The sequence below is a fragment of the Dipodomys spectabilis genome, unplaced genomic scaffold (genome assembly GCF_019054845.1).
Source record: "Dipodomys spectabilis isolate Male_0828 unplaced genomic scaffold, ASM1905484v1 ptg000363l, whole genome shotgun sequence".
Classification (NCBI taxonomy): Eukaryota; Metazoa; Chordata; class Mammalia; order Rodentia; family Heteromyidae; genus Dipodomys; species Dipodomys spectabilis.
The window spans coordinates 6127673-6153636 of NW_024871040.1; the positions used below are offsets into that span (position 1 = coordinate 6127673).

A 25964-nucleotide genomic window follows, 5' to 3' on the forward strand; every position below is an offset into this window, starting at 1 on the left:
TTAAAAACGACTAAGTCAAAGCCCAGCAAAATAAGTACCAGGAATTGGGCACTTGTTTGAAATTTTTTATATGTTTCAAAAACAATACTCTTGCCTTGCATGCATGAGGCCCTGGGTTCGATTCCTCAGCACCACATAAGCAGAAAATAAAAAAGCCAGACGTGGTGCTATGGCCCAAAGGTAGAGCGCTAGCCTTGAGCTGAAGAGCTGAGGGACAGTGCCCAGACCCAGAGTTCAGGCCCCACGACCAGACCACCCCCCCCCCAAAAAAAAAGAAAACTCAGCCAGGTGTTGGTAGCTTACTGCTATAATCCTAGCTACTGAAATCTGAGGATTGTTACAGTTTGAAGCTGCATGGGCAGGAAAGTCTGTGAGACTCGTATCTCCAACTGCCACCAAAAAGCTAGAAGTGGAGGTGTGGATCAAATAGTAGAATACTAGCCTTGAGCACAAAAGCTCAGTGGCAGCACCCAGGACCTGACTTCAAGCCCCAGGACTGGCACACACACAAAAATTTCCCTAAGAGTAAAATCTGAAAAATATAGTAGGAAGGTAAAAACCTCAGAATGAAAAGGTTAGACTATCAGGAGGACTGCTCTTCTGGCATTAGAGATGTTTCTTTCCTTCTGGAAGGATTTTATCAAGTCAGAAAATAAAGAGAGCCAGAAAATAAATCTCAAGTGGTGACTATATGTTCTTTATTTCAACATAACTTACTTCAACAGCAAATATTTGGGCATCCACATACACACTTAGCCATGAGCAAGAAATAGAGATGTTCTGAGTAGGCAGGCATGGTCTGAAGCAGGAGGATCACCCCAGGAGTTTGCAAACTGCAACATAGTAAGAGTTCCCATCCCAAAAAAGTCTTTAAATTGGGCTGGAAATACAGCTTAGTAGTAGAGCCTCTGTCTACCATGCCCAAGGCCCTGAGTTCAATCTTGAGTACCATAAAATCAAATAAAGATTCATAAGAAAAGTGTCTAAATAGCTACTACTGAGCTCAATAAGTAGCACCTATGTGTAATAGAGCTGCTGTAAACAAACTTGTTCTAGGCTCTAAACATTCTTTTTGTTGTTGGTGGTAGTGGTGGTCGTGGGACTTGAACTCAGGGCAGGGCCTTGGTGCTTCTCCTGAGCTTTTTGCTCAAGGCTACTGTTCTGCCACTTTGAGCCACAGCTCCACTCCCCCAGTTTTCTGGTGGTTAATTGGAGATAGGAGACTCACAGACTTTCCTGCCCAGGCAGGCTTTGAACCTCAATCCTCAGACCTTAGCCTCCTGAGTAGCTAGGATTATAGGCATAAGCACCAGTGCCTGGCAAGCCACCAGTGCCTGGCATATTCTTTTGATGAAATATTAGGACTAGATGAGGGAAAAGGACAGGAAGCAATCAATATAACTTCATTTGCTACATAAGCAAAAGATAGGCAGGAGGCATGGTTTCTCAGTACAATACCTGCCTAGCAATTAAACTTCAGTACTGCGAAAACAAATTGAAAAGAAAGAAAGAAAGAAAGAAAAAGACACTATTGTTTTAGTCAGCAATCCTCAAACTTGTAGACTTAGGAAAATGGAAACTGGAAAATGCACTCTTAATATCTGATCAACTGAGAAAAAAATAAACTAAAATCCTATTTCACATGTTCATAAAGAATTTCTACATAAAGAACTGAAAATAAAATCCAAGACTATCAGCCAAGTAGGGTGGCTCATATTCTCTAATGCCAGTGGTTAGGAGACTGAGGTAAGAGAATTACAAGTTAAAGGATAGCCTAGAACTCTCTCAAAAAAGTAAGGGCTAGAGCTGGGAACGTGGCTTAGTGGTAGAATGCTTGACTAACATTCATGTTGCCCTGGGTTCGATTCCTCAGATTCTACATAAACAGAAAAGGCACTGTGGCTCAAGTGGTAGAGTGCTAGCCTTAAGCAAAAGCTCAGGGACAGTGCCTAGGCTCTGAGTTCAAGCCTCAGGACTAGCACCAAAAAAAAAAAAAAAAGTAAGGGCCTATTGCTCCAGTGGTAGACTGCCTACCAACCAAGTATGTGGCCCTGAGTCCAAAGCTCATACTATAAAAAAAGAAGCAAGCATCTAAAACTATCATGAATATGAAGAAAATACAAAATACATGTCTAGAATTTGGGGTAGAAGATAGTGAGGGTTTTCTTAATACAAGATCAAGAAGTTAATAGGTTGTTAAATATAACAATCACAATCAGAAACTGCTATATAAACCAAAACACCACAGAACAACAACAAAAAATATGTCAGTACTAGGGCTTGAACTTGATACCTGAAAACTGTCCCTGATCTCTTTTGCGGAAGGCTAGTGCTCTACCACTTGAACCATGGCTCCACTCCTGGCATTTTTGGTGATAAGAGTCTCACAGATTTTTTTCTGTCCAGGCTGGCTTTGAACCTTAATCCTCAAATCTCAGCCTCCTGAGTAGCTAGGATTATAGGCATGAGCCACTGGCACCTGGCAATAGAACAAATTTTAAAAGTATAACTTAAAAGAGGAATAGTTCTTGCCTTCTGGGAATAATAAAACTAATAGAAACTCTGAACCTAGGGATTTGTATTATTGCCAGCCCAACGAGAGGAAAATTCTGGAATTTGTGGATTGTTCCTGCTGGCTTAAGGAAGTCTGACCTTCTTACTTTGAGATGAAACTTCAAACAAAGAGGGTAGACCAAACAGCTGGATAACAGGACCCATAATGATATGGCTTTCCTTCTGCTTGGCTAGTGTTAAACAGATTTTTCATGGTTGCTCTCATAAAGGTCCCTAGTGAATGAACCTCAAGTTTTACTAAGTAATTTATACATGCGTCCCCAAGTGAATCTGGCAAAACACCTGCAGGTGGTGAGGCGCTGAGCACGGGATGGGCCAGGAAGCCTGAACACTTGAGCATCATAGGCCTCATAATCTACTTGGATGGGAAGGGCATTATCAGATTCTTTCGGAGTCCCAAGAGCTGAAATACACAAAGAATACAATTTGTCATCCCAACACATTTCAGATAAAAGGCTTGTAGAGAGTCTTCATCAAATCTGCAAGGCACAGTGGAAAAAGTGGGATAATAACTCATTCATCACTTTCTTGAAGTTAAATGACTTAAATGTCAAAGTGACATAAAAACAGCAGTAAATCAAAGTGTTAACAGCATATCATTCTTCTGTGATCCCTCTTGAAAAGCATTATTTTAAAGGCTTAGTGACTTAAAACTACCTGATCCCTACAATTGACCTAGGGAAAAGAAAAACCACAAGTTTTATCATCATTTACAATGCAGTTGACAGGATAAAAATACAAGGTGAAAAAAAAAAAATGTGACTTTGGAACCTTCTATGGGTGTCACAGAGGAACTTAGGTCTCTTGATTTTTCTGTCAGCCTTTTTTTTTTTTTTTTGTCGGTTGTGGGGCTTGAACTCTGGGCCTGGGCGCTGTCCCTCAGCTCTTCAGCTCAAGGCGAGCGCTCTACCACTTGAGCTACAGCGCCACTTCCGGTTTTCTGGTGGTTTATTGGAGATAGGAGTCTCACGGTCTCTCCTGCCCGGGCTGGCTTTGAACCGAGATCCTCAGATCTCAGCCTCCTGAGTAGCTAGGATTACAGGCGTGAGCCACCAGCGCCCGGCTTTGTCAGCCTTTTTAAATGACTACATAATTTTGTTTTGTGTAAGTTGACTCTAAAAGTGATAAATCTCAAAAAAAAAATACTCACATGTATCACGGCCATTTTTTGCTTTCTCAGAGGCAGGCTACAAAATTAAATAGATATTTAATCACTCTCTCCTCTGCTGCAAGAGAACATAACACAATATACAGTATGTATTTGGTAATTCCTGGCAGATACTATTTCATGGACCTGGTAGTACATGTTTGCAATCCCAGCTATCTGAGAGGCTAAAATCAGGAAGATTGTGGTTTGAGGCCAGCTCAGATAAAAAGTTAGAAAGACTTCATCTCAAAAAATAGACTAGGTTGTAAGCCTTGTCTATTCAGGCTACTAGAAAGGCACAGATAGGAGAATCACAGTCCAAGACCAGCCCAACCAAACACATGAACCTCTACCAGAAAAATAACTAAAGCAAAAATGGGTGGGGTTGTGGTTCAATTGGCAGAGCACCTGCCTTGCATGTGCAAGGCTTTGAGTTCAACTTAAATGCCAAACAACAACAATAAAAAAATTTTTGGTGCTGGTCCTGGGGCTTGAACTCAGGGCCTGGGTGCTGTTCCTGAGTTTTTATAAGTACTCAAGGCTAGTGCTCTACCACTTGGGCCACAGCTCCACTTCCATTGGAGATAGGAGTTGCATCAACTTTCCTGCACAAGCTGGCTTCGAACCTTGATTCTCAGATCTCAGTTTCCTGAGTAGCTAGGATTACAGGCATGAGTCACCAGTGCCTATTTTGTTTTGGTTTTATGGCACTGGAAATTAAACCCAGGGCCTCAAGCGCACTAGCAAATGCTCTACCACTAAGACCCTGCTTTGGAATAGATTTATCTAACCACAAAGCTATAAAGTTCTAAGACAAATTTTTTAAACCCTATTTACAACCCTGTAAGGAAATGAGAGATCTATCTATAGCACATCCATTTGTAACAGTCCCTGAGGTTCTATGAGTCGGTGAAACCTACCTTCTTTCCTGCCAGTTTTATTCGTGGGGTGAAACTGTTACAAAAGAGCTGGCTTTTTGATGTGTAGAAACTGTAAAAACAAACAAATAAAGTGGATCAGTTACAAGCCCAGGTAGAAGCTGCCCTCCTTTGCTTGGCTTTGTTTCAGGGCTTTTCCTGCCCTACAAAGCAAATTCCTCACTGGATCTCTTGCCTTAACGGGGATTAAAGCTATCCACAGGGTCTGCTGCTAGTGACTGACACCTGTAATCCTAGCTATTCAGGAGGCTGAGATCTGAAGATCTCAGTTAGCAGCCAGCCTCTGCAGACAAATCACAAACCCCCTATCTCCAATTAACCAGTAAAAAGCTTAAAGTGTAAGTGAGGCTCAAGTCATAGAGCACCAGCCCTTAACAAAAAAGCTAAGCAAGAGCAAAAGGCCTTAAGTTGGGGCTGGGAAGGTGGCTCAGTGGTAAAGCACTTGCCTTGCTATGCCAGAGGCCCTGAGTTCAAGTCCTCAGCACCACATAAGCAAAAAGAAAAAAGCTGGAAGTGGCGCTGTGGCTCAAGTGGTAGAGCACTAGTCTTGAGCTGAAGAGCTGAGGGACAGGGCCCAAGCCCAGAGTTTAGGCCCCACGACCGGACCCAAAAAAAAAAAAAGGCCCTAAGTTCCAGCCCCAGTACTGACATGGAAAGAAAAGAAATGAAAAGAAAAAAAAAAAAAAAAGCAAAGAAAAATGCAGTGTTAATTCAGGAACTCTTCAAATTACTAAAAAGTAACTTTTTGAAAAATTGCAAAACTTTCATCTATGTTTTGTTATTTTTGGGGTGGGGGGTGTCAGTCATAGAGCTTGAACTCAGGGCCTAAGCACTGTCCCTGAGCTCTTGCTCAAGGCTAGCACTCTAACACTGAGCTACAGCTCCAATTCTGTATTTTTTTTCTTAGTTTTATAGTTCTTTTTAATCTTATTTTAACTTACTTAACTCAAAGCTATGAAACAACAATGTATAACTAAGCAGCAGCTATTTTATTAACATATGAGTTTGAGTGTTATTAAAAAGCCACAAATCCAGCCGGCGCCAACGGCTCACACCTGTAATCCTAGCTACTCAGGAAGCTGAGATTTGAGGATCTCGGTTTAAAGCCAGCCCGGGCAGGAAAGTCCGTGAGACTCTTATCTCCAATAAACCAATAGAAAACCAGAAGTGTCCCTGTGGCTCAAGTGGTAGAGCAATGGCCTTGAACTGAAGAGCTGAGGGATAGTGCCCAAGCCCAGAGTTCAAGATCCATGACCAACAAAATAAATAAATAAATAGCCACAAATCCAAACCAGATGCAGGTAGCTCACGCCTGTAATCCTAGCTACTCAGGAGGCTGAGATCTGAGGATCGAGTTCAAGAGCAGCCCAGACTGGAAAGTCTGTGAGACTCTTATCTCCAATAAACCACCAGAAAATTGGAAATGGTGCCGTGACTCAAGTAGTAGAGCACTAGCCTTGAGCTGAAGAGCTGAGGGGACAGCACACAGGCAAAGAGTTCCACAACCAAAAAAAAAAGCCACAAATCCAAAAATAACCTTACAATAAAAAGGGAGGTTACACTGATTTCTGAAATTAGTGAATAAAAGAAGTTTTTTTTAATTCCTATTTTATGGTCAAAGTAGTTTATTGGCATATATAAATATAGAACAGTGAAAGCTACTGATATTGTTTTAAGGTAAAGTGGGACCAGGATGAGCAGAGGAAGTTGAGATCGGTGGGGTACATTGTACACGTGTGGAAATGTCACAATGAAACCTCTCCTGTACAACTAATGTATGCTAGTAAGACACATATTCCTGTTTTACATAAACCAATCCTCTATAATAACAGTAACATAAACACAAGATAAGGATATGAGACTTTTTTTTTTTTGGGTCCAGCCCTGGGGCCTGAACTCTGGGCCTGGGCACTGTCCCTCAGCTCTTCAGCTCAAGGCTAGCGCTCTACCACTTGAGCCTCAGCGCCACTTCTGGCTTTCTTTTTTGCTTATGTGATGCTGAGGAATCGAACCCAGGGCTTCATGCATGCAAAGCAAGTGCTCTACCACTGAGCCACCTTCCCAGCCCCTTGTTATGAGACATCTTGTCACTTTTTTGAAAATACCTTCATCAAGGCAAGCAAGCATTAAAAGTATGATTTTAAGCTAGGTAAGGTGGCACAAAACTGTAATCTCATTTATCACTGAGAGCCTGAGTTAGGAGAATTACCACTTTGAGATCAGCCTGGGTATGGCAGCTCAAGCCTGTAATTCTAGCTACTTGAGAGTTCGAAATTGGGAATTCAAGACCAGTCTAGGCATAAGAGTTCACAAGATTCCATCTCAAAATGGTGCTTGTATGTTACCCCGGGGAAAGCACATCGGCTGGGCAAAGTGGACACACCTGTCATCCCCAGAAACACAGGAAAGCACAAGTATATGTATGCCCAGCCAACCTGAGTATAAAGCTGAGAACTTAGCTGGAAAATAACCAATGCAAAAAGAACTAGAGGTATTGCTCAATTGGTTGAGCTCCTGACTAACAAGCTCAGAACCTTGAGTTCAAAACTCAGCACTGCCAATCAATCAATACAATTTTTTTTTGGGGGGGTTCGGTCATGGGGCCTGAACTCTGGGCCTGGGCACTGTCCCTCAGCTCTTCAGCACAGGCTAGCAGTTTACCACTTGAGCCACAGTGCCACTTCCGGCTTTTTTCTTTTTGCTTATGTGGTGCTGAGGAATCGAACCCAGGGCCTCATGCATGCAAGGCAAGCGCTCTACCACTGAGCCACCTTCCCAGCCCTACAATTTTTTTTAATCGGTGATTTTACAGGAAAAATATGCGTGACTAGCCAGACAATATTTCACTGCCTCCTAGAGAAAAGAGGAACATACTTATAACAGGAAAATTACAATGTGACACACCATCTTCACAGAGCTGAACAAATAACTACTCTCTGTTCATTTCCTTGTTCTTCACTTGTGAATCATTACAGGTGATTAGAGCAACTGCTACACTGATGACAAGATAGGCTATAATAATGATATGGATATATGTTATAAAGCTAAAACCAACATTTATGAGGACGTTTCAAGCTTGTCTCCAGGAAAGATCTGCAACTAAATTAAAGCCAAAATTGAAGGTTCTGTTAGGCTTGAGGCATAAGCAAAGTGGTCTATAACAAACAACACAGAGAAAGAACAGGATGTGCTGGACATACTGAAAAGAAAGCAGCTATTGGCCATCAGGAAGGAGTCACAGAGGGCAGAGGTTGGAGTTGGGCTTTGGCAGATACATAGACATACATGGAAAGGGCCTCTTAGTAGAAAGGATAGAAATGAGGATGGAAGTGGGTGTTTGCCATGCACAAAGAGAGAGGAACAGTGATGGGAGAGAGGCTGCAAATGTCAATACTCTATCAAGCTGGCATGAGGAATCAAAGAGAAAAGATAGTAAGGTTTTATTACACAAAAGTGACTTTGGCACCTGTTGTCGTAGCTACTCAGGAGACTGAGATCTGAGGAACTCAGGTTCAAAGCCAACCTGGGCAGAAAAGTTCTTGTCTCTCTTTTTTTTTTTTGCTGGTCCTAGAGCTTGAACTCAGGGCTTGGGCTCTGACCCTGAGCTTCTCTGTACTCAAGGTTAGAGCTCTGCCACTTGAGCCACAGCACCACTTCCACCTTTTTCAGTTTATGTGGTACTGAGGAATCACACCCAGGGTTTCATTCATGCTAGGCAAGCACTTTACCACTAAGCCACATTCCCAGCCAGTCCTTGACTCTTATTTATCTTCAATTAATTACCAAAAAAGCCAGAAGTGGAGCTGTGGCTCAAGTCATGGAGTGCTAAGCTTGAGCAAAAAAAGCTCAGGGACAGCACTCAGGTGTGAGTTCAAGCCCCAATGCTGGCACCAAAAAAAATAAAAAAAAGATTGCACCTACCTGTGGTTTATCCAGTGAGGAATATTATAGTCATCACCCAGGCGAGAATCCCGAGGAATGCTCCGATTGTGTAACTGTGAAGGAAAAGATCAGGGCACAGATAAGCTAATAAACATGTGGGATGAGGAGCTGCTCCAAGCTCTCTATTCTTAACTATTCCCCAAATGGTAAAGGAAGGGAATCCAAAATTAATTACCTTGAACAATGGGACAGCATGTAATGGTTGTTCTCCCATACACACCAAATCTACACCAATCCCTAAGAAAGAAAAAACAGAGTTGGGAGGAGCAGCATAGACAAGTGACCCACTCTATTAATGATGTTAGTGATAGTTGCAGAGGCAAATTCACCATCTTACAATTCAAAATCTCATCAATGATACCTATGCAGCAAAGAAGTAGGTATATTTTGTCTGCTTCTTCTCATACTTGTTACTATTTGGTGAGTGATAATTACTGAGTGCTCCGAAAGTCATGATTTGTGAGCAAAGCCAACCACACCATTACTATGTAAATTTCTAGGGCAAAGAAATAACAGAAACCTTGTAATAGCCTCAAAATTAAGTAAAACAAAAGAGGGAGCTGGTTACTGACATTTGTAATCCTAGCTACTCAGGAGGCTGAGATCTGAGGATTGGAGTTCCAAACTAGCCTGGGCAGAAAAAGTCTGTGAAATTCTTTTCTCCAATTGACTCAAAAAAAAAAAAAAAGCAGAATGTTCAAGGGGTAAAATACCAGCCTTGAATGAAAATGCTAAAAGACAGTGTCCAGACATTGAGTTCAAGGCCCAGGCCCAGCAAAAAAAACAAAACATATTATGGACCAATAGATAACCAAACATTTCTCAAGCTGATTCAAGCAAGATGCTCTTTTTGTCACGTGATTTCTTTCCAGACCTCATGACACAATGAGCACCTTGTGGAACTCCCAGGGAAAGCTTAGCCATCTTAGGGAAAGTCAGACTATGAGCATATGAGAAAAGCACAAGCCAGAGAGTGTTACCATTATCTATCATCCGCTGCTTGGTCAAGATCATAAGTAGGCGGTCCACTTCAAAGACACCTACTCCTGGTGTGATCACCACAGACATCTGCCCAGTTCGGTCGAAGTTACGGTTGATGTAATGCTTGTCAAACACTTGAAACAAAACAAAAATTCCCAATGATGAGACTACAGCTTTTTGCCAGTGACTGGCAAGCATTTTATGCATATGTCAGTCATAACAATCTCTACTGGCCTGCATTCGACCTAGTCATATTCACATCTGTCTTTCCTCTTCTGCATTAACAACTCCTTGAACACAGGACTAGACTCCTCTGATCACTGTCAATCCTCCTCATTGACTTACTTTGTGCAACTTAAATGGTCAAATTTAATTCATTTATTAATGAATCTGTGGTGAAACATTAACCTAAGATAATAATTTCAGAGCACAGACCAGGAAGTTAGGATAATTTCAGGAATTTTGTCAAGTTAATTTTATTTCTGGTCTCTCCAACTCATACTATAGGAAGTTTGTGATAAGAAAATATGACAGCTGGGTGCCAGTGGTTCACACTTGTAATGCTAGCTAATCAGGAGGCTGAGATCTGAGGATCGAGGTTCAAAGCCAGTCTAAGCAGAGAAGTCCCCATGAGCCTTTTATCTCCAATTAGCCACTCAAAAACTGGAAGTGGTGCTGTGGCTCGGGTGGTAGAGCGCTAGCCTTGAGCACAAAGAGGCACAAGGCCAGTGCCCAGACCCTGAGTCCAAGCTCCACAATGGACAAAATAAATAAATGAATAATAAACTATGACAAAAGATTGAATAATAAATTACATCATGCTCTAATACTCTCCCAGAACCTAGACACAGAGACACATGGGAAGGTGATATACACAGTAAAGTAAAAATACAGTGTCACTGCCTATCAGATTCTTTCCACTGGAAAGTAAAATTCTGAACAGAGGCAGGATTGCTGGGTGCTGAGTGACTCCAGGAATTCCTGCTGCTCAGTTTCTCAGAGCTACCAAGATGTCTACCTTCTCCAACAAGGCATTTAAGCCTTTCCTAGCTACCCCACCATGCCCTTGCATCCTTCCTTAACTCTCCCTTTCTGTTTAAACTGAGTAGGTTTTTCTTGTGGCAAATAATAGTTATGTCAGATACCTCCTAAATGCAGACAAATCTTAGGAAGACATCACTCCACATTGTTAATAATTGGCTTCACCTATAATCCTAGCTAGTCAGGAGGCTAAGACCTGAGAATCAAAGCTTGAAGCCAGCCCAGGCAGGAAAGTCCATGAGACTCTTATCTCCAATAAACTATGAAAGGCAAGAAGGAAGGAAAGAAGGAAGGAAGGAAGGAAGGAAGGAGGGAAGGAGGGAGGGAGGGAAGGAGGGGGGGAACGAGGGAGGAAAGGAGGGAAGGAGGGAAGCAAGCAAGCAAGCAAGCAAGCAAGCAGTGGAGCTGTGATTAAAGTGGTAGAACACTACACTTGACCTCAAAAGCTCAGGGACATCACTAAGGCCCTAGGTTCAAGCTCCAGGATTGGTACACACAAACAAAAATCACTCAATAATAACTGGCTCTTCTTAGGAAAGGACTAATGAGATGGGAATGGGGAGGCTATTAAACATACCTTTCTACACTTGAACTCTAGCAACTTGTAACTTAAAAAAAATAGACTTTTGGGCTGGGAATGTGGCTTAGTGGTAAAGTACTTGCCTAATAAGCATGATGCCCTAGGTTCAAGTCCTTAGTACCACATACACAGAAAAAGCCAGAAGGAGAGTGCTAGCCTTGAGCAAAAGAAGCTCAGGGGCAGTGCACCCAGGTCCTGAGTTCAAGACCCAGGACTGGCAAAAAAAAAAAAAAAAAAATTGGGGGGGAGGGGTGGGCACTGGTGGCTCACATTTGTAATCCTAGCTACTTGATAGGTTAAAATCAGCCAGCCCATGCATACACACAAGACTCCTCAACCCAAAGCTGAGTGTAAGTAGGCATAGTAGACACAATGGGAAGCCAAAAATATGTGGACTGTGATCCAGGTATGGACCCGGGGGAGAAGGCTCTAGCCAGGTGCTAGTGGCTCACACCTGTAATCCTAGCTACTCAGGAGGCTGAGATCTGAGGATCTCAGTTCAAAGCCAGCCTGGGCAGAAACATCCGTGAGACTCTGATCTCCAATAAACCACAAGAAAACGGGAAGTGGTGCTGTGGCTCAAGTGGTACAACACTAGCTTTGAGCTGAAGAGCTGAAGGGACAGCGCCCAGGCCCAGAGTTCAAGCCCCACGACTGACAAGAAAAAAAAAAAACAAGACTCCATCTCAAAATAACCAGATGGAGCTCAACGGTAGAGTGCCTGCCTAACATGTAGAAGGTTCTGAATTCAAAACCCAACACTGGCAAAACAAAGCAAAAAAACAGAAGAAGAAAAAGTGAGGTTAATTTCCCAACAGAAGACCTGTGAGCTAAATGTTGGTCATTAATACCATCCAAACAGAGGTTACTACCCTGAATGAATTTGGGTAGAAGGGAGAGGGGACAGCATCACTAGATCTGAATCTCTGGGTATCAGTAATAGGAAGCCCCTAGCCATGTGAAAACTTTGTGATGCTTGCTCACATTGCTTCACTCACCATTAAAGGAAAGGTTGATGGCCTCCAGGTAGTTTCCTTGGGCTGAGGTAGAATTTTCTCCTTGAGGAAAGCCCTCTGAAGCAAAGGTACAAGAAAAGGAAAAGCATTTCATGAAAGGTGAGCTGTAAAATACTAAGGGGAAAGCAGCTAACTCTATAGGACCCACTTCACTTTATATTTTAATTGTTTTATGTTATTCCTGGGGCTAGAACTCATGTCCTGGGCGCTGTCCCTGAGTTTTTGTGCTCAAAGCTAGCGCTCTGCTAATTAAGTCCACTTCTAGTTTTTTTGTGGTTAATGATAGAGTCTCCTGGACTTTCCTGCCTGGGCTGGCTTCGAACCACAATCCTCAGAACTCAGCCTCATGAGTAGCTAGGATTACAGACGTGAGCCACAGGCACCTGGCTCCCTTTCACTTTTCTTTTTTGGTCGGTCATGGGGCTTAAACTCTGGGCTTGGGTGGTGTCCCTCAGCTCTTCAGCTCAAGGCTAGCACTCTGCCAACTGAGCCACAGCACCACTTTCGGTTTTCTGGTGGTTTAATGGAGGTAAGTCTCACGGACTTTCCTCCCCAGGCTGGCTTTGAACCATGATCCTCAGATCTCAGCCTCCTGAGTAGCTGGGATTACAGGTATGAGCTACCAGTACGAGCTTCCCTTCACTTTTGTTAGGAACACTGTTTAACTTACTGGATACTTAATGAACAGCTGTCTTCACTAGATATAGAAACCTGACCTGAAACAGAAACTACACCCAGCAAGGATACAGAAATGAGCATGAATCTCTATTCTGACTCCAGCCTTCATCCTATATGTTCTTTCCCCACTGCACCTTCTATTACCCAGAAGCAGTACCTGCCTGTTCCAGGCGCACCAACACTGGATACTGGATGAAAAGCTTTTTAATGGTCACGAGGAGTGAAGTCCATTCTTCCCTTCTCTCATTCTGCACCACCACTCTGAAAGGAGTTATTATCAGAAAACAGATACTGAGCAGCTCTTATAGACACAGCAATAGGTCCCCTACAAGATTTCAAGGTAAGCAGGGTGCCAATGGCTCCTGTCTATAAGAGGCTGAGATCTGAGGATTACCGTTTGAAGCCACCCCAGGCAGGAAAGTCCATGAGCCTCTTATCTCCAATTAACTAGTAAAAAGCTGGAAGGTCCTGAATTGGAGGCCCAGTACCAGGGTAAAAAGAAAAAAAAAAGCATTTTAATAGGTTCAGCAGGGGGGTAGTTAATATGATCAATGAAATTTAGAAGCACAGTTCTTTTTTTTTGGGGGGGGGGTCTGGTCGTGGGGCCTGAACTCTGGGCCTGGGTGCTGTCCCTCAGCTCTTCAGCTCAAGGCTAGCCCTCTACCACTTGAGCCGCAGCGCCACTTCCGGCTTTTTTCGTTTTGCTTATGTGGTGCTGAGGAATCGAACCCAGGGCCTCAGGTATGCAAGGCAAGCACTCTACCACTGAGCCACCTTCCCAGCCCCTAGAAGCACAGTTCTATAGAACTATTGGCACAGATTCTTCAACAAGTCAATGATTACACTATGAAAAGGAAGAAGAAAACTTTTTTGTTTTACTAAATAGTAGACAAACATGAGTAGTCATGGGGTAGGGGTTAGTAGATAAATCAACGTTAAAATGATTGTCCAGCATGTGCCAAGGCCTTGGGTCACAAAAAAAACCCCAAAACAACACTTTGGAAGACTATTAGAGAAATGGGAACACCACCAGATATTGAATGATATAATAGAACCATTATTAATTTTGTTAAATATGTGGTTATATATTAAAATGCCCTTATATTTTGTTTCTTTTTTCCACAGGAATAACATGTTAAAATTTCTATGATTTACTTTAATATAAAATTTAATCAAAAAGCAGATGAGACAATTATATTAAAATAATTGCTAGGGGCTGGGAAGGTGGCTAAGTGGTAGAGTGCTTGCCTTGCATGCATGAGGCCCTGGGTTCAATTCCTCAGCACCACATAAGCAAAAAGAAAAAAGCCAGAAGTGGTGCTGTAGAGTGCTAGCCTTGAGCTGAAGAGCTGAGGGATAGCGCCCAGGCCCAGAGTTCAGGCCCCACTACCAGACCCCCCCCCCCCCAAAAAATGCTAAATCCAGACATCAGATATGTTAAATTGTTTATTCATTCATTTTCTCTTCTGAATGTTGAAATTTTTTACAATAAAAAATTTACAAGGTCTACAAGGTCTCCTGGAATTGATCCTAGAATATAAAGAGTACGAGGGGAAAAAATAACTAGTAAGAACTAGAAAAAGCCTGGCACTGGTGGCTCAGGCCTGTAATCCTAGCTACTCAGGAGGCTGAGATCTGAGGATCAAGGTTCAAAGTCAGCCTGGGCAGGAAAGTTCGTGAGACTCTTATCTTCAATAAAAACCACTAGAAAACTGGAAGTGCGCTGTAGCTCAAATGGTAGAGCACTTGCCTTGGGCTGAAGAGCCCAGGGACAGCACCCGAGCCCAGGGACAGCACCCAAGCCCAGAGTTCAAGCCCCACCACCAACCATAAAAAAAGAACTAGAAAAGTGTGAACTTAGTTAATAGTACTATCTGAATGTTTATGTTCTAGTTTGGGGAAATGTTACTTGGCTATGAAATGTTAACACTAGAATAAGTGAAGAAAATATTGGAAGTCTCTTTTCTCTACATACCATGTATGATTTCTCTGTAAAACTAAAATTATTCTAAAAATAAATCTTGTCTTGTTCTGGTTTTGGGGTGCTGTGTTTTGGGGTTTGTTTTTTTTTTCTTCTTCTTTTATATGTGTGCTGGTACCAGGGCTTGCTCTATCTTAGCTTATCAGCCCAAGGCTAGCATTCTACCACTTGAGCCACAGCACCACTTCCAGTTTTCTGGTGGTTTATTGGAGATAAGAGTCTCACAAACTTTCCTGCCCAGGATGGCTTTACACCACGATCCTCAAGCCGGGCGCCGGTGGCTCAGGCCTGTAATCCTAGCTACTCAGGAGACTGAGATCTAAGGATCATGGTTCAAAGCCAGCCTGAGCAGGAAACTCCATGAGACTCTTATCTCCAATAAAGCACTAGAAAACCGGAAGTGGCACTGTGGCTCAAGTGGTAGAGCACTCGCCTTGAGCTGAAAAGCACAGGGACAGCACCCAAGACCAGAGTTTAAGCCCCACGACAGACCAAAAAAAAAAAAAAAAAAAAAACCTGAGATCCTCAGATCTCAGGCTCCTGAGTAGCTAGAATTACAGGCATCTCATGTTTAAATGGAAGTTTTTCTTTTCTTTTTTTTCCTGGTCATGGGGCTTGAACTCTGGGCCTGGGCACTGTCCCTCAGCTCTTCAGCTCAAGGCTAGCACTCTACCACTTGAACCACAGCACCAATTCTGAATCTAGACTTTTCTATCCCACTGGCTTTAAACTGTGATCCTCAGATCCTAACCTCCTGAGTAGCTAGGATTATACCAGTGAGCCACAAACACTTGGAATAATGCTTTTATAAAGTTAGAAAAATGACAAACTGGACACAGGTGGCTCACACCTGCCAGTCTACGCAGAAAAGTCCATGAGACTCTTATCTCCAATAAACTACTCAGAAAAGGCTAGACATAGTGCTGTGGCTCAAGTGGTAGAGCACTAGCCTTGAATGCAAAGAAGCTCAGGGATAGTGCCCAGGCCCTGAGTTCAAGCCCTGAGAAAGGCAAAAAAAGAAAGAAAATAAACAAGCCAGGTACTGATGGCTCCTAACTACTCAGAAGGCTAAGGTCTGAAGATCTCAGCTCAAAGCCAACCTGGGCAAGAAAATTTGTGAGACTCTTATCTCTAATTAACCACCAGAAAACCAAAAGTAGTGCTATGGCTCAACGTAGTAGAATGCTAGCCTTGAGCATGGTGAAACCTCTCTGAATAACTAGCATACACTTAAAAATAATGAATGACAGGAATGTAAACAGATCATGTTCAGAGTATGGGTACAAGTAAAAGTGGGGAGGGTGAACATGGTCAATATACTTTATGGGAATGGGTGAAAATGGAATAACGAAGCCTTTTGAGATTGGTTTGATAAGGAGGGGAAGAGATAATAAACACTGACAGAGGGGAGTGAGGCTCATCAAAGCACATTGTATGCATGTGTGTGTGTACTATACATATATATACATACATAATATATATTGTATTGGGGCTGGGAAGGTTGCTCAGTGGTAGAGTGCATGCCTTGCATGCATGAGGCCCTGGGTTTGATTCCTCAGCACCACATAAACAGAAGTGGTGCTGTGGCTGAAGTGGTAAAGCGCTAGCCTTGAGCTGAAGAGCTGAGGGACAGCGCCCAGGCCCAGAGTTCAGGCCTCGTGACCGGCAAAAAAAAAAAAAAAATAGATAGATAGATAGATAGATAGATACACAGAGAGAAATATATGTATGTATGTATATACGTGTAGCCAAATGACCATTAGATATTTCAGATCCTTTCTGTGGCCTGGTCATAAAGCCAGAGTTATACAGAAATTAATGATTTTCTACTCAAATAAGGTAACTGAGTGAAGAAGTACAGTACTAAATAATAATGACCTAGTTCTATTGAAGTACTTTTGTATTAAGACAAACAGCCACCCTTACCACCAAATACACCAAAATACACCTTTCATAAGTGAAGTTCTGGTTTTGCTATAGCTGGAATATTATGTATGTTTTATTTACTGGATGTTTACATTTAGGAAGGAAAACATTTTTGTTTATTAAAACAACTGAGTAGTTGTAACGTGCTCCTAAGACTTTTATACTACAATAAAATTTGTTCTTTTCTCATAAAAAGAAAAAAAAGAAAATATGTAAAAAAGAAGTCAGTATCGCAGCAAAAGCAAAGAATGCAGTCATACTCTGTACAGTATGTTCACAAAAAAAAAAAATTTAAAAAAAAAAAAAGAATGCAGACATACTTGTAGAAGTCTTCATAGAATCGCCCTTTGTGATCTTGTTGAATTGAGGCTCGGTTTATCTCAGGAAATTCATCTGAAATAGAGAAAATGAATTAGGCAGATCAGACTGATAAGACAAGTTCGGGGTTTTGTTGTTTTCCTCTTGTAGGTTGAAGATTTGCATCACAAAACAACACGAATATAAATATTTATACATATATGTCTATATATACATACATACATACATACTTGGTTGTAGGATGGATCAATGCCCTTAATCTTTTTTTTGTCCATCATGGGGCTTGAACTCAGGGTCTGGGCACTGTTCCTGAGCTCTTTTGCTAAAGGCTAGTGCTCTACCACTTTGAGCCACAGCTCCATTTCCAGTTTTCTGGTGCTTAATTGAACATAGCGTCTCACAGACTTTCCTGCCTAGGCTGGCTTTGAACTACAGTCCTCAGGTCTTAGCCTCCTGAGTATCTAGAATTACAAGTTTTGAGTTACCAGTGCCCAGCTCTACAGACTTTTACGTGTACTACATATTGTGCTATTTCTACTTTACCTATTCCCTACAACAACTATGGAGAAGATGAATAAAGAATGGCTGCAGATGAAGGAGAGAGATATTCAACAACAACAACAAAAAAAAAAAACCTGCAAGAGAATCCTGTGTGTGTGTGTGTGTGTGTGTGTGTGTGTGTGTGTGTGTGTGTGTGTGTGTGTGTGTGTGTGTGATGTTTTTAACTATGGGACTATTTCAGGTGATAGAGAAAGGAAAAGAAGAATGTGAGAGAGCAAACAATACATTGCATCTGAGTATGAAGATAGCTGAGCTAAACTCACTGAAAGCTGCTGAATAGTGGGTAGTGAGGATGGAGACAATGAGTGTAAGCAAGGAAATCAATCTGACTAAAGATCTGTATATGTATGTGTAAAATACCGTGGTGAGGGGTTGGGTAGGTGGCTCAGTGGTAGAGTGCTTACCTTGCATGCATGAGGCCCTGGGTTCGATACCTCAGTACCACATAAGCAGAAAAAAGCCAGAAATGGCACTGTGGCTCAAGTGGTAGAGTGCTAGCCTTGAGTTGAAGAGCTGAGGAACAGCACCCAGGCCCAGGGTTCAGGCCCCACAACCGACAAAAAAATTAAAAATACCATGGTGAAACCTCTTTGAATTACTAGCATACACTTAAAGTCATGAATGACAGGAATGTAAACAGATTATGTACAGAGGACAGGTACAAGTTAGAGTGGGAATGGTGAACATGGTCAATATACTTCATGGGTATCGGTAAAAATGGAACAATGAAGCCTTTTGAGATTGGCTTGTTAAGGGGAGAAGAGATAATAAACAATGACAGAGGGGGGTAAAGATAATCAAAGCAAATTGTGCATGTGTGTGTATTATATATATTATATATGCTACATATAACAATATATATGTTATATATAATATATAAAACACATATATTTTTATATATTATATATAATACATACACATGGACATGCCAAAATGAAAAACTATTATATAACTAATTGATGTCAATAACAACAACAAAAACAAAAATATGAAGCTAGGGGCCAGTGGCTCATGCCTATAATCCTAGTTACGCAGAAGGCTGAGATCTGAGAATCAAGGTTTGAAGACAGCCCAGACAGACAAATCAGGAGCTCTTATGTCCAAATGCCCAGCAAGAAGCCAGAGAGAAGATGGGTGTGGCTCAAGTGGTAGAGCACCAACCAGCAGTTGACAAAAATGGGCAAAAACAAGAAGCTTAGAGTTCAAACACCAATACTGATTATATTATCTGATTACTGTTCAGATTTCTAAAACTATATACCTGCTTGTTTATAACCATAAGCACACTTAAGAAATAAGACTTTAAATTATGTTATGTTTTCTTGAGTTAAATTTGACACTACATTTTCATGAGGCTGTAAAGGAACCTTAAGCTATCTAAGTTCTTATTCTAAAGGTAAGCTACCCAAAAGAGTAACTTCAAATCTTTAATTTACTAAAAACAATAATATATTTTTATGTCCATATTGAATTGGTATAACTGAACATAGTTCAATATCTTTAGTCTACAAAGATCCCTGATTATTTGCTTAAATAAATCGCAAATAATCAAGCTTCAAGTGACTTCATGTGTCAACCATCTATTGCCCAAATAATGCTAAATAAAATAATTTACCTCAAATACTAAGGAAAAAAACCAATACTGGCATAAGAAAGGAAAAAAAGAAGGAAGGAGAGAAAAAGAAAGAGAAACAGAGAGACAGGAAGGAAGGAAGGAAGGAAGGAAGGAAGGAAGGAAGGAAGGAAGGAAGGAAGGAAGGAAGGAAGGAAGGGAGGGAGGGAGGGAGAATGAAACTGTAGGAAGCTGGATGAGGCAGCATGCACATACTATCCCATCTACTCAGGAAGCTGAAGCAAGAAAATCTTTTTAGCCCAGTAGTTTGGGCCCAGGCTGGGCAACACAGCAGTACCCTGTGTCTTGAAAAATATAGTATGTTGCTGGAACATGGCTTACCTAGCAAGTGTAAGCAACTGAGTTTACATCCCAGTATTGACCAAAAAGAAGCTGGGGGTGGGGCAGGGGAGGGGACAATAATAATATTAATTGTAAGAGAAAAAGTTACTCACCAATTGATTTTGCATCATAGAAAGTTCGAGAAAACAGGACCACTGTTACTTCATGACTACAGTTCTTCTCCTAGGTACAAGAAGAGAAAAAGCAGGGTCAAGTAATCAATTATAGGAGGCTAAGCAGCACTGTCAGGTTGGCTAATTTCATATAGTTGTTGGAAGCAATCTGTAAGGATGGAGGACTGCTGAGAATCGAAGCCTACAAGTCCTGCCTCCAAAATTTATTACTATGAGATCATGGGCAAGTTGCTTTAAGTCCCAAGAATGTGACAAGTGTCAGCAAAGTGGCAAATCTTCACAAAGGATCCCTATTGCTCAACTGTTGATGGCACTGGCAAAAACTTGATCAGCTCAAGGTCAGAGACTTATGGTATCTGTACCTGTCTTTTTGTTTTGTTTTTTTTTTGTGTTTTTATTTTTGTCAGTCCTGGGGCTTGAACTCAGGGCCTGGGCACCGTCCCTGAGCTTTTTTTTTTTTTTGTCAGTCATGGGGCCTGACTTCTGGGCCTGGGCGCTGTCCGTCAGCTCTTCAACTCAAGGCTAGTGCTCTACCACTTGAGCCACAACACCACTTCCGTCTTTTTCTGCTTATGTGGTGCTGAGGAATCGAACCCAGGGTTTCATGCAAGCAAGGCAAGCATTCTTCCACTAAGCCACATTCCCAGCCCTGTGCCTGTTTTGCAGTGGGTTTTTTGTTTGTTTGTTTTGGTCGTGGGGCTTGAACTCTGGGCCTGGGCCCTGTCCCTGAGCTCTTCAGCTCAAGGCTAGCGCTCTACCACTTGAGCACCACTTCTGTTTTCTGGTGGTTAATTGGAGATAAGAGTCTGGACTTTCCTGCCCAGGCTGGTTTTGAACCTCAGATCTCAGCCTCCTGAGTAGCTAGGATTACAGGCATGAGTCACTGGCACCAGGTTTTACAATGTTATTTATTTTGTTTCATTTGCCAGTCTTGGGGCTTGAACTCAGGGCCTGGGCACTGTGCCAGTGCTTTTTTGCTCAAGGGTAGTGTGCTACCACTTAAGCCATAGTTCCACTTCTGACTTTCTTTTTTTTAGAAAATGTAGTGTAGATAAGAGTCTGTGGGACTTTCCCGTCTGGGCAAGCTTCAAACCAATATACTTGGCACTCAGCTTCCTGAATAGCTAGGATTTACCAGCACCTAGCTTGCAGTGCTTTTTAATTTTTTTAATTTTTTTTGTAGGTTGTAGGGGTCTGAACTCTGGGCCTGGGCACACACAGTACCTCAGCTCTTCAGCTCAAGGCTAGCACTCTACCACTTGAGCCACAGCACCACTTCTAGGTTTTTCTGCTTATGTGGTACTGAGGAATCGAACCCAGGGCCTCATGCATGCAAGGCAAGCACTCTTCCACTGAGCCACCTTCCCAGACCCTTTGCAGTGTTTCTTTCATGTCTTCAAAATTCCAGTTTAGGGAACAGGAAAACCAAACACATCAAAGGATGAGGATTGGGGGCTCCTGCATGGGAGGAGATAAGCCAAGAAGACTATGAATTGCCATTTCAATGGAGAGGAAGACTAGTGGGTACATATTTCTATGAAGTCTGGAGCCCAGCATCCTGGAATCAGGTTATTTATAAATGGAAATAAAATGTTGTTTGCACCAATGAGCCAGCAAGCTTAGTTTTAATTCATCCTGGGCCCAACCTGATCTCTATCCCAACCACACTGACAAAATTCAACATTTATGACAGAGGTATACAACTGAATACACTATATGCCAACTTGTATTCCTAAATGAATACATCTCAAGTGGACAGATATTCATAAATATAAGCTACAGTACCAAGAACACAATAGGAAGAGATGGTCTTTGTTAGCTACCAACTAATTAATTATCTGGGGCTTGAACTCAGGGTCTGGACACTGTCCCTGAGCTTCTCTGCTCAAGGTTACCATGTGAGCCCACTACTCTACTTCCAGTTTTCTGTTAGTTAATTAGAAATAAGAGTCTCAAGGACTTTCCAGCCCCAATTGGCTTTGAACCATAATCTTCAGATCTCAGCCTCCTGAGTAGCTAAGATTAAGCCACTGGCACCTGGCTAACTATTTCTCAAATGCCCCCCCCACACACATACACACATCCCCCATCAGTTGCAGAGCTGGAACTCAGGGCCTGGGGGCTGTCCCTGAGCTTTTCTGCTCAAGGCTAGTGCTCTACCACTTTGAGCCACAGCTCCACTTCAGTCTTCTAGTGGTTAACTGGAGATAAGAGTCTCACAGAGGGCTGGGAAGGTGGCTCAGTGGTAGAGCGCTTGCCTTGCAATGCATGAGGCCCTGGGTTCGATTCCCCAGCACCACATAAGCCAAAAGAAAAAAGCCGGAAGTGGCGCTGTGGCTCAAGTGGTAGAGCGCTAGCCTTGAGCTGAAGAGCTGAGGGACAGCACCCAGGCCCAGAGTTCAGGCCCCACAACCGGACCCAAAAAAAAAAAAAAAGAGTCTCACAGAAGCCAGGAGCTGACAGCTCATGCCTATAATCCTAGCTTCTCAGAAGACTGAGATCTAAGGATCAAAGTTTAAAGCCAGCTCAGGCAGAAAAGTCCATGGGACTCTTATTTCCAATTAACCAACAGAAAACTGGAAGTAGTCCTATGGCTTCAAATGGTAGAGAACCAGCCTTGAGTGAAAGAGCTCAGGGACAGTACCCAGAAACTGAGTTCAAGTCCAACAATTGACAAAAAGAAAAATTTTTTAAAGTCTCACAGACTCCTGCCCGGCTGGCTATGCACTGTGATCCTAAGATCTCTGCCTCCTGAGTAGCTAGGATTACATGCATGATCCACCAGTGCTTGACTTGTCTCTCAATTTTTTTATGCTGGAGGAGATACAGACTATTATCATCTCCATTTTTCAGCCTTGGAAATTAGAGATTTAGTAATTATCCAAGATCAAAAAGATAATTGGACCAGAACTTTAATTTTAAGCAGTTGGTTTTAATCAAAACTTTATGCTCTGTTGCTGACCACATATATGGTATATATGTGCACATTGAAGGGAAACTAGGAGGAGGACACAGAAACAGAGGGAAACGGGAAAACATACAACAGCAGGAACCATCAGCTGCACTGGACACTGATCAAACCAAACTAAGCAACTCAATGGCAGCGATGGGAGGGAGGGAATGAGAGGGATAGAGGGAACAGCCGACATTAAGCAAAAGGAGAGAAATGTACATATCACCCAATGTGGAAGAAATAACTGTATTGCCAAAGTTCATAGAACTCATAAATTTTATAGACCACGATAAAGACAATTTGTCCCATGAAGGTTAGAATGTGTTTGTGATTTTAACTAGGTATCACTATCCCACAATACTGTGAAATTTATGTAATCATTTAATCATAATAAAAAAAAATTGCAGCGGGCACCAGCCTATAATCCTAGCTATTCAGGAGGCTAAGATCTGAGGATCACAGTTCAAAGCCAGCCCAGGCAGGAAAATCCATGAAACTCCTATCTCTAATTAACCACCAGAAAACCAGAAAACCAGAAGTACCCTGTGGCTCAAGCAGTAGAGGGCTAGCCTTGAGCTGAAGAGCTAAGGGACAGCACCCAAGCTCAGAGGTCAAGTCCCAAGACAAAAAAAAAACTAAAAAAAAACCCATAAATAGTGTAAAAATAAAACTTTATGCTCTGTCACACAACACAATATGAAATACACTTTGATTAAAGTACTCCTTTGAATAGGAGAATTTTTTTTTTTGTCGGTTGTGGGGCTTGAACTTGGCCGAATGCTGTCACTCAGCTCTTCAGCTCAAGGCAAGTGCTCTACCACTTGAGCCACTGCACCACTTCCGGTTTTCTAGTGGTTTATTGGAGATAAGAGCCTCACGGAGTACTTTCCTGCCAGGGCTGGCTTTGAACTGTGATCCTCAGATTTCAGCCTCCTGAGTAGCTAGGATTACAGGCCTGAGCCACTAACACCCAACAGGAGGATGTTTTTCACACTGAATAAAGGTCAAGTATCAAGTATCCAGGATTTTGTTTTGTTGTTTTAAGGGAAGTATTGGAACTTCAACTCAGGACCTCAAGTTTATTTTTGGGTCCGGTCGTGGGGCCTGAACTCTGGGCCTGGGCGCTGTCCCTCAGCTCTTCAGCTCAAGGCTAGTCCTCTACCACTTGAGCCACAGCGCCACTTCCGGCTTTTTTCTTTTTGCTTATGTGGAGCTGAGGAATCGAACCCAGGGCCTCTGGCATGCAAGGCAAGCACTCTACCACTGAGCCACCTTCCCAGCTCCCCTCACATTTTTTGTGTTTTTTTTTTTTTTTTTATTGTAAAGATACTATACAGAGGGTTACAGTTACATGAGTGAGGTAATGAGTACACTTCCTCTTGAACACTGTTACCCCCTCCATTGTTTTCCCCCTACCATCCCCTCCCCCTCATGTTTATTAAAGCAAGTTCTCAACCACTTGAACTATACCTCCAACTACTATCCTTAAGTTCTGTAAAAGTCTGCGAGACTCTTTTTTTTTTTTTTTTGTCAGTCATTGGGCTTGAACTCTGGGTCTGGAAGCTGTCCCTCAGCTCTTCAGCTCAAGGGAGCACAGCACTGTTTGAGCCACAGCGCCACTTCCAGTTTTCTAGTCGTTTATTGGAGATAAGAGTCTTACGGACTTTCCTGCCCCAGCTGGTTTTGAACCACGATCCTCAGATCTCAGCCTCCTGAGTAGCTAGGATTACAGGCGTGAGCTACTGGCACCCAACCTGTGAGACTCTTATATCCAATGAACTACCAAAAAGCTGGAAGTGGAGATATGACTGAAATGATAGAGCACTAGACTTGAGCAATAAAGCTCAGGGACAGTGCCCAGGCCCTGAGTTCAAGCCCCAGAACTAGCACAAAAAAAAAAAATGTAGACTGGGTACTGGTGGCTCACATCTTTAATCCTAACTGTTCAAGAGGCTGATATCTAAGGATCATGACTTGAAGCCAACCTGAGCAGACAAATCAGAAAGACTCTCATCTCCAATTAACCATCAAAAAACTGAAAGTGGGGCTGGGAAGGTGGCTTAGTGGTAAAGTGCTTGCCTAGCATGCATGAAGCCCTGGGTTCAATTCCTCAGTACCACATAAACAGGAAAAGCCAGAAGTGGCACTGTGGCTCAAGTGGTAGAATACTAGCCTTGAGCACAAAGAGGCTCAGGGACAGCATCCAGGCCCAGGACTGGCAAAAAAAAAAGCTGGAAGGGAAGCTGTAGCTTAAGCAACAAGAGAGCAGCTGTGTTCAAAAAAGCCAAGCCAAGAATGTGAAGCCTGAGTTCATACCCCAGTACTAGAGGGAGGAAAAAAAATACCTGTGGATATTGTACTGCTTTATTTCTTTTCCAACTTGGATCTCTTTTATTTCTTTTCTGTCTAGTTGCTCTGTCTAGTGCTTCTAGTACAACTGTAGGATACTGGTTAGAAAAGCTAACATCCTTATTCTTGATCTAAGAGTTTATAGTTGCTCACGATTTACTATGATAGTAGTTATGGGTTTTTCATAAATGTTCTTTATCTTGTTGAGGTGATTAAAGCAATTTAAAACCTAGAGTTGAAATGTTAGCTAAAATAACTCATTTTTTTTTTAAGTATATTAAAAGAAAGAGTGCATCGGGCACCAGTGGCTGACGCCTGTAATACTAGCTACTCAGGAGGCTGAGATCAAAGGATTGCGGTTCAAAGCCAGCCCAGGCAGGAAAGTCTGTGAAACTTTTATCTCCAATAAACCACCAGAAAACTGGAAGTGGCTCTGTAGCTCAAGTGGTAGAGCGCTAGCCTTGAGATGAAGAGCTGAGGGACAGAGCACAGGCCCAGAGTTCAAGCTCCATGACCGACAAAAAAAAAAAAAGAAAGAAAGAAAGAAAGAGTGCATTGAAGGAGTGCATTAAAAATAAAACCTGCACTGAGCAATTTTAACCAATGAAATTAGTGTGTATGAAGAAACATACCTTTGAGGGGAGAAGCATGGGGGTGTGGGGGGGAAGATAGGAAGGGATGGGAAGGGGAAACAAAGGAGGAGGCAACAATGCTTGATAAGAAGAAGAAACATACCTTCCACTTAGTAAACAAATCAGCAAGGAAACCATTCACAGCTTTCTCAAAATACAGATCCCCTGAAAGGAAACAGAAAGTTAGGACTTCTTAAATTTCTTGTAGTTTCTTCTCTAAATAAAGTTATAAGAATGGAACCAGGGGGGCTGGGAAGGT

At 42.3% G+C, this 25964-nt stretch overlaps 1 protein-coding gene across 2 annotated transcripts in view; it reads right to left on the reverse strand.

Moving 5' to 3' along the window:
* Depdc5 (DEP domain containing 5, GATOR1 subcomplex subunit) overlaps positions 1-25964 on the reverse strand; it is a 138306-nt gene that overhangs the window by 87099 nt on the left and 25243 nt on the right. For both annotated transcript variants that reach the window (XM_042666295.1, XM_042666296.1), the window contains exons 10-20: positions 25809-25870; positions 19751-19820; positions 17125-17197; positions 13055-13158; positions 12202-12276; positions 9582-9716; positions 8777-8838; positions 8581-8654; positions 4642-4711; positions 3725-3761; positions 2857-2977 (exon numbers count right to left, since the gene is read on the reverse strand). In XM_042666295.1, the coding sequence (XP_042522229.1) occupies positions 2857-2977; positions 3725-3761; positions 4642-4711; positions 8581-8654; positions 8777-8838; positions 9582-9716; positions 12202-12276; positions 13055-13158; positions 17125-17197; positions 19751-19820; positions 25809-25870 (883 nt within the window). The remainder of the gene's footprint in view (positions 1-2856; positions 2978-3724; positions 3762-4641; positions 4712-8580; positions 8655-8776; positions 8839-9581; positions 9717-12201; positions 12277-13054; positions 13159-17124; positions 17198-19750; positions 19821-25808; positions 25871-25964) is intronic.